General features: G+C 44.8%; 1 protein-coding gene across 5 annotated transcripts in view; it reads left to right on the top strand.

Moving 5' to 3' along the window:
• The first annotated feature begins 2,111 nt into the window (after window positions 1–2,111).
• Window positions 2,112–7,366, top strand: part of ARMC2 (armadillo repeat containing 2) — a 69,946-nt gene continuing 64,691 nt past the window's right edge. For 4 of the 5 annotated variants that reach the window (XM_059842317.1, XM_059842318.1, XM_059842319.1 and 1 more), the window contains exons 1-4: window positions 2,112–2,329; window positions 2,577–2,629; window positions 5,103–5,350; window positions 5,957–6,029. In XM_059842317.1, coding sequence (XP_059698300.1) covers window positions 5,133–5,350; window positions 5,957–6,029 — 291 coding nt within the window. In that variant the 5' untranslated portion in view covers window positions 2,112–2,329; window positions 2,577–2,629; window positions 5,103–5,132. Of the gene's footprint in view, window positions 2,330–2,576; window positions 2,630–5,102; window positions 5,351–5,956; window positions 6,030–7,366 lie in introns of those variants that run through there. The other variant, XM_059842321.1, reaches the window with a different exon arrangement.

Here is a 7,366-nt window from a genome sequence, read left to right as displayed (position 1 = left end):
GAAGAGAGTGGCATAACAAAGCTTATCATAAAAATCAGAAAGACAAATTAAATTTAAAATATCCACAAGGTTCTTATGTAGCAAACATGAAAAAGTAAAAGTTACATTAGCAAGTGATTGGTAATACGAACTTCAAGCTAGTAAGAGATTTATATATATTTACATATAAATATATATAGAGGATGAATGTATTTGGGGAGTGCTTTCAGATAGATCTGAAGTATATAATAAAGGAACAAAGGAAGAAGTTTGGTCAGATGGAGCTGTATTTGTTGTGTTTTTCTATTATTCACAGAGGTAACAACTACCCTCCTACAGCAGTTTTTAGATAAATGTCAAAACGCATTCAGAGATAGCGAACCAAGTCAGTCACAAACAACCCACTTGCCACAAAAGGCCTGTCTTTGTTGTTAATACATGTCTGGAGATTTTCTGATACAGGCTGTGATCACATTACTCATTGCAATAGCAGGAAGCACACGAGGGAGCTGTTCAGGGAGCGTCTGGTTCACCTGGCCAATGGAACCCAAACCTGGAGGTGGATGCATTTTTGGTGAGACCTTGCCAGGAGGCAACCTGGGGAAGTCACTGCAAGTGACCCATTTGTGCCACTCCAACAAAGCCATCTGGCCTGTGGGACCCGTGTGTGTGAAGCTCTGCTACAGCCAGTGTGAAAAGGTCCATCTTTCAGCCTTCCAGAGAACAGGAGGCAAGCGGGAGATGTGACAGCACTTCTGCCCTGCCAGAGAACCAGTAACGTGAGCAATCCAACCTTCACTGCCTGACCAGAGTGACCCAGGCGTGGGACAGGAGTTTGTGGCTGCTGCTACACCATGTCTGAGACCCCAGTTTTTTACTTTGGAAAACTTTCAATGTCTCCGTTTTGAACCTGCAAGTCTGAGCTCAGAGAGAAGGTGTTACAATAATGCTGACACCCGAAGAGTCAGAATCAGCCAACAATTCACCCAGAGAGTTACAGAGAATGAGAAGGGGGTTGGGAAACAGAGTCTTGCCTTATCAGTGAAACAGGCATCATAGCTTTAAAGGTCTGACCCTGAACAGATGATCACCTAGGCTTTTATCCAGTAGTCTGAGATCATCCTGTGAGTGGTCAGCTCCTGCTGTGTCACCTGTCCGTTTATTGTCACTTGCTGTGTCTCTTGTGACTTGTCTGGCCACAGGTCCCGTGCCCTTTATCATGCAAAGAATCAGTGCCAGTTCACAGCCTCTTGATTCCAGCCACCGTGGAGACTCAACCACCACTGGCCACCAACTCAAGAATCCCACCAACTCAAAAGAAGAGAAAGATTGAGCATGAGGACTAATTAGCAGGAGAAGCAAGAAAATCATTAAACCAATAGAAGGTTAAATACTAACAGGAGAATTTGCCAATGAACTGTGATTTGTCCAGTTTGTTTGCTAAAATGTATATTTAGTGTAATTGAAATGGACTGCTCATGGTGGTGTTGGAGTCACTGACCCTAGGAGGTGTTTAAGGAAAGACTGGAAAGACTGGATGTGACATTTAGTGCCATGGTCTAGTTGGCATGGTGGTGTTCAGTCATAGGTTGGACTCGATGATCTCAGAAGTCTTTTCCAAGTTAACCGATTCTGTGATTCTGTAAATTTTTGAGAATCTGAGTTGATTTGTGGAACACTTCCACCTTGCACCCTGCACAGAACAAAAAACATCTCCTGTCTAAACATCCCCTGTCTGTGTTTAGCGCCCCTAAATTGGCAACAACAGGTCACCCCGAGTAACTTCTGCCAGCTGTGCCCTGGGCTTGTGCGAGCCGCCACCACGCTGTCCGTGAACGTGGGCCAGCACTGGCCACGGGGGACAGCTCGCAACCAGGAACGCACCGTCCTGCGGGCCAGCGCCGTGACAGGAGCCCGCACGGGCACTGCTCCTGGGATGTGGGCACGCCATCCCCGGGATGTGGGCACGCCGTCCCCGGGATGTGGGCACGCCGTCCCCGGGATGTGGGCACGCCGTCCCCGGGATGTGGGCACAGCATCCCTGGGATGTGAGCACGCCATCCCGGCCAGGCAGCGGCCGCACGCGCACGCGCACGCGCACGCGCCCGCAGGTGCTCGCGCGTGCGCCTGGGGGTGCCCGGGCGGCCCCGCTCCGGCCAGGGCCCGGCGGCGCCGCTGTGCGTACGGTTGCTATGGGAACGGCGGGCGGCCGAGCGAGGCTGGGGCCCTGCGGAGGCGCTGGCGGGTCCCGACCGAGTCCCCCGGGCAGCGCCCGGTGCCCCCGCCGGCCGTAGTGCTCGTCCCTGGGGGTGCCGCCTGGCCGGGCGGGGGCGAAGGGCCGGACTGTGCGGTAAGTCGGGCGGGAGGCTTTGGAAAGCGGCCGGAGACTGATGATCCCTGTGCCGCTTCCCGGCAGCTTTCCCGTGCTCGGGAGAGAGGCGTGATTGCCGGGTGTGGGCTGGGACAGCGTTTACTCCACAGGTGCTGCTTATTTGGGGTGGGGTTCCTCAGGGCCGTGTTTTCCCACGGCTGCGCTGGAAACCTCACTCTGCTGAGAACTCAGCTCTCCTAACTTCGTTCTTGTTTCTCTTTGATAGCGATTTCTCTGCGTCAAAATTTCATCGGGGTGAAAGTGCATCAGTTGTGATTGGTAAGTTTCAGTTAATCAGAACTATGTCTAATAATAGCGATTGTTTACATCTGAAACGAGGATGTAGTGAGGTGGGGGCTCAGCTCTTCTACCGTGCCTGCAGTAAAAGGACAAGAGGAAGTGGCCTTAAGCTGAGATGGGGAGATGCAGATTAGATATTAGAAAAAGAAAATTCACTGTAAGGATGGCCATGCACTGGAATAGGTTGGCCAGGAAAGTGATGGAGTTGCTAGCCTTGGATGTGTTTAGGAGGCGTCTGGATCGGGCACTGGTTGATGTGGTTAGGGGTTACAGGGGCAGTGCGGGGTTGGCTGTTTAACTTCATGATCTTAAAGGTCTCTTCCAACCTCAGCAATTCTGGGATTTTTACTAAACCTGTACCTGTGTGCTAACTGTTCTAGAGATTTGCTAGGGCAGACAGAACATGGATTCGGATGTCAGGGAGCAGAATGTTCATAGCCTCAATAAAGGGCTTTTCTTCACTGTACTTAGTGATTGCAAATACACCCACTCTGCACCCTAGCAATTAAATGACAACACTCCTGAGATGGGAAAGAGAATGGCAGAGCCAGTGCAGTGCCATATCTGATGTAGCCAGCCATGCTTCTCTCATCTTGATTGAACTGCGATAAGAGCTGTGAGAGTACAGCTGTCTCACTTCTGGACATTGCTGGGACTAATGTGTGGATCCTGTACTGCTATCTACTGCTTTAAAATCTTCCTGTACAGCAAAGACCAGACTTCTGTAGTAAACAACTGGGGAATAAAGACAAGAGCCCAAGTATGGCTTTTCAGACACTGCTGTGATACTCTTCTACCTCACAGCAAAGAGTCAGAGAGGAGCACTTCACTTGTCTGAGTTAAAGGCTACTTGGGAAATGGTGACAGTAGTGAGGGACAAGATCTGTGTGAATCAGTTATGCTGTCCCCATTGACACTGCAGTCTTCCCTCTATCCGTTTCCTGCTGGGACTGGGGAGCAAAATTAGAGAGTCACAGAATATGCTGAATTGGAAGGGACTCTCAAGGATCATGAAGTCCAGCTCGTGGCCCTGCACAGGACCACTGCCAACTGTATCAAACATAAGGCCTACAGAGAAGACCTTCCACTTAAGGTCAAAATTCTGGCTCCCAGTAGCTGGGGGAATAGGGAATGATAGTCTGTCTTGCTTTTTCCAGTGAGAACTGACTGTATAAATTTTTCTAGATAGACAGCTGCAGTGGAACTCCTTAGTGTTTTTTTAATCACATTGTAATAGAGGGAAGAGTAAGGAGCATAGAGAACAAAATTCAGTCACAGTGAAGGCAAGTAATATATTAATGGTAGTTGGAAATATTGAGAACACTGATAGTCTCAGGCTCCTGATCTGTTTCTGAGGGTTTTTTAATTGCGCATCATTTAGTGAAAGAGTTGGTCAGTTCTCCTTATCCAGTTTTATATTGAATGTGCAACAATGACAGACACTGCCAGAATGTGCAGGCTCTCAAAGAAAGAAGAAGCAGCTGGAGAAGTTAGACTGCAGAACAGGAGGAACTGAACTAAGAAACTAAGGATATAAGATTTTTTTTTTTTTACTCCATAGTTTAGAAATAACCCAGATGATGGTGTCTGATCTACTGTCAGTTCATTGTCATAAACTGTGTGAGAGAATAGAAGTTAACAGATGGTCTGAGTCACAGTGCAGAAACATAATTTTGTTTTTAGGTAAGTTTGAAAGCAGAAGAGGAATTTTGCATGGTGTAAGACTCATTATGAGTTTGCTGTAAAATGACAAGGATGATACCTACAGAGAACTGCACCATGATAGGGTCCAGGGGGTGATGGAGCAAGTCTGTCACTGCCCACTGCATTTCCCAGAAACTACAGCAGGACAGAATGCTGATTGAAAGTTTAGGTTTATAACTTACATTAGTGTTGTCTTTCTTTGCCTGTGCTTGGGGTTGGGGAGTTGTTTCTTTCAGAGGAAAAAAATGGATTGCCTGTTCCTTGTCTCTGCTTATGAATTGCTGATAACTGTGCTTCAGTTACTGATAAGGATACCTCTGACATATTAGGAAGCTGCCCTTGGTAAGGTCAATAATATGTATTGGGTTTTTCCTAAGTTGGAAAAACCTGTCTCTTTGCAACATATTATTGAATTCCTGTTTTGGCTGTGGTGTTTCACAAGTAACCAAGTGTCAAGAAACAGTTTTTCTATGGAATTGTAGAGGACCACATCTGGTCCATGAAGCACTGTGACGTATTTTAGTATCCTGTAAAAAAACTGAATGTAGATCTCCATGTCAGATGCTTTCTGTTTTTGAGTATTTTCTCACAGAATTGAGGATCAGAGGAAATGCGTTATTGGTGTTCCTCATTTCCCACTATTTCAGCACAATCTAGGATTTACTGTGGTAGCATAATGAGTGATGAATTAATAGTTTGTCATTTAAAACTAGCATAATACTTTGTGCCATTCACATATATTTTCCAGTGTTCTTCCTGTGCAGTACTTTGCAGAGGAATGCAAGCTTCAAAGACTGAAAATAGAAGAAAAGCAGAACCATTCTACTGGCTGTCAGTGGCAAAGCCTAGGACCAGTTCTGAGATTGTAAATGAAGCCAGAGATGCTCTACAAACAGTAAAAACTCAAAGACCATTCACACCTACAGATGAGCAAAGGAAACTTTTTGGGTCTCAATCCTCACGATGTTCTCAAAATAGACGCTCTGTATGTTTTAGGTACTGTGGCTTTAAGATATTTTCAAATATCCTTTAGCAACAAGAGATTTGATTCTCTAATTATGCTTCCGGTGGTTATTTTCCCTGTGTTAATCTGTATTCCTAATCACATCCTTTGCATTCTTCTAATGATCTTTACTGTTGGTGTTAATCTACACGTCCAGGAAGTTTCTCTGCATTAGAGCTAGCAGAGGCAGCCACTATGCTAGTTTTTTTATGTGTAGAAGAAAATACTGTTACTTACCTTTTCTTGAGACAGTGTAATGCTTTTAATTGAGATAGTCTTCAGCTTTTTTTCCTAGAACATGTGAAAGCTTGCTTGTTTCCTGTAACCTATGTGCTAGATCTTTTTTCAGAGCCTTCTGGGATCTTTTAAATGTGAAATTTTAGGTCCTGCAGTTTGAAATGCCCATTTTCAAACAAAGTTTTTACTACCTCTGAATTATTTCTACGTGGAGTTTTGTTACCATGATGTGCTCTTGTCACTTTTTCTTTCTTCCATTTCCCCATATTCACTGGCAAAGGGAAGAAGCATGCAATTAAAAACCAGCTGATCACACAACTCTGGATCTGCTTTATTCTAACTATGTTTCATTTCTTTGTTAGTCTTGATACATCCAGTTCTGATTCGTCTGAATCAAGACCAAATTCTGGTGTTCGTCTAAGTCCACTGACTCATGTAAGTACTCTGGAAATAACTCATGCAGTACTGATATAAAAATGTGTCTTGGAAGTGTTAGGGAAAAATGGAGGCTTGGGAAAATTTGGGAAAAATGGAGGCTTGTTATAACATTAGTCTGAGACTTTTTAAGTCAGTTCTCCCCAAAAGAAACCTGGAAATAATTTAAACTACTTAAATATTGCTGTATTGGTTTGTGATTCAAAGTGACGTTAACAAGAATTGGAAGACTGATACTTGAGTCAGCTTTTTTTCATTGTAAGTTAACTAAAATAGGTGAAGTTCATGAGCATGAACATGTGCCAACAGCGTGCCCTGGCTGTTAGGAAAGTGGCTGGTGGTATCTGGGGCTGCATTAGGAGGAGTGTTGGCGACAGGTTGAGGGAAATGATCCTTCCCCCTCTGGTAAGGATCAGCACTGGTAAGGCCACACCTAGAGTGCTTGCACTAGTATGCAATTCTGGGCTCCAGAGTACGAGAAAGACATGGAGCTACTGGAGAGAGTCTGATGAACGGCCCCAAAAGTGATGAAGGGGCAGGGAGACATGAGAATGTTCAGCCTGGAGAAGACCAAGGGAGGACCTATTCCATGGATGTAAATATCTGAAAGGCATGTCCAAAGAGGATGGGACCAGCCTCTTTGCAGCAACTGGACCAGAGGCAGAGGGCATAAACTGGGACACAGGAGGTTTCCTCTGAACCTCAGGAAACAGTTTTCCCACTGTGAGGTGATGAGGCCTTGGCACAGGTTGCCCAGACATCTTCAAAAGCTTCTTGGGCATGGTCCTGGGCAACTGAGTTTAGGTGGCCGTAGTTGAATACGGGGCTTGGACCTCCAGAGGTCCTTTCCAACCTCATCTATTCTGTGCTTCTGTGAACAGTAACTTGAAGGTAACCAGGTTGCTTTCTATTTGGCTTGCATTTCTATAAAATGTCATGATTGTAGTTTATTTCAAAACAGATAGAGATCCTTTAAGAACCACTTTTCTCCCTCTGCAAAAGCTGTGTATTGTTTTCAATTTATAAGTGTATCTGCTCTTTCCCAGTTTTATTTATATGTCGTCTTTAAATATAAGATTAAGTCATGGCTGTTTGTTTAGTACCAGAGATAACAGAGCATGCTATAGCAATTAAATGTGCTTGCTGCATACATTGCTTTTTCCAGACAGGAACCTTTAGGAAATTCTTTAGGAAATTGGGGGAAATAGCTAAGAAATTTTATACTTTAGTAATTTGGATAAGGGAATGAATTTACATGAACCAAGTTTAAAAATTTTGAGCATACTTCCATTTAGATTAAGTATATCTACATTTGGATTTCAGAACTGGTGTTAAAT

Source organism: Haemorhous mexicanus, chromosome 3 (assembly GCF_027477595.1).
Source record: "Haemorhous mexicanus isolate bHaeMex1 chromosome 3, bHaeMex1.pri, whole genome shotgun sequence".
NCBI classification, from domain to species: Eukaryota; Metazoa; Chordata; class Aves; order Passeriformes; family Fringillidae; genus Haemorhous; species Haemorhous mexicanus.
Note: the sequence above shows the minus strand (reverse complement) of the source record. Positions and strands in the feature narration are given on the sequence as shown.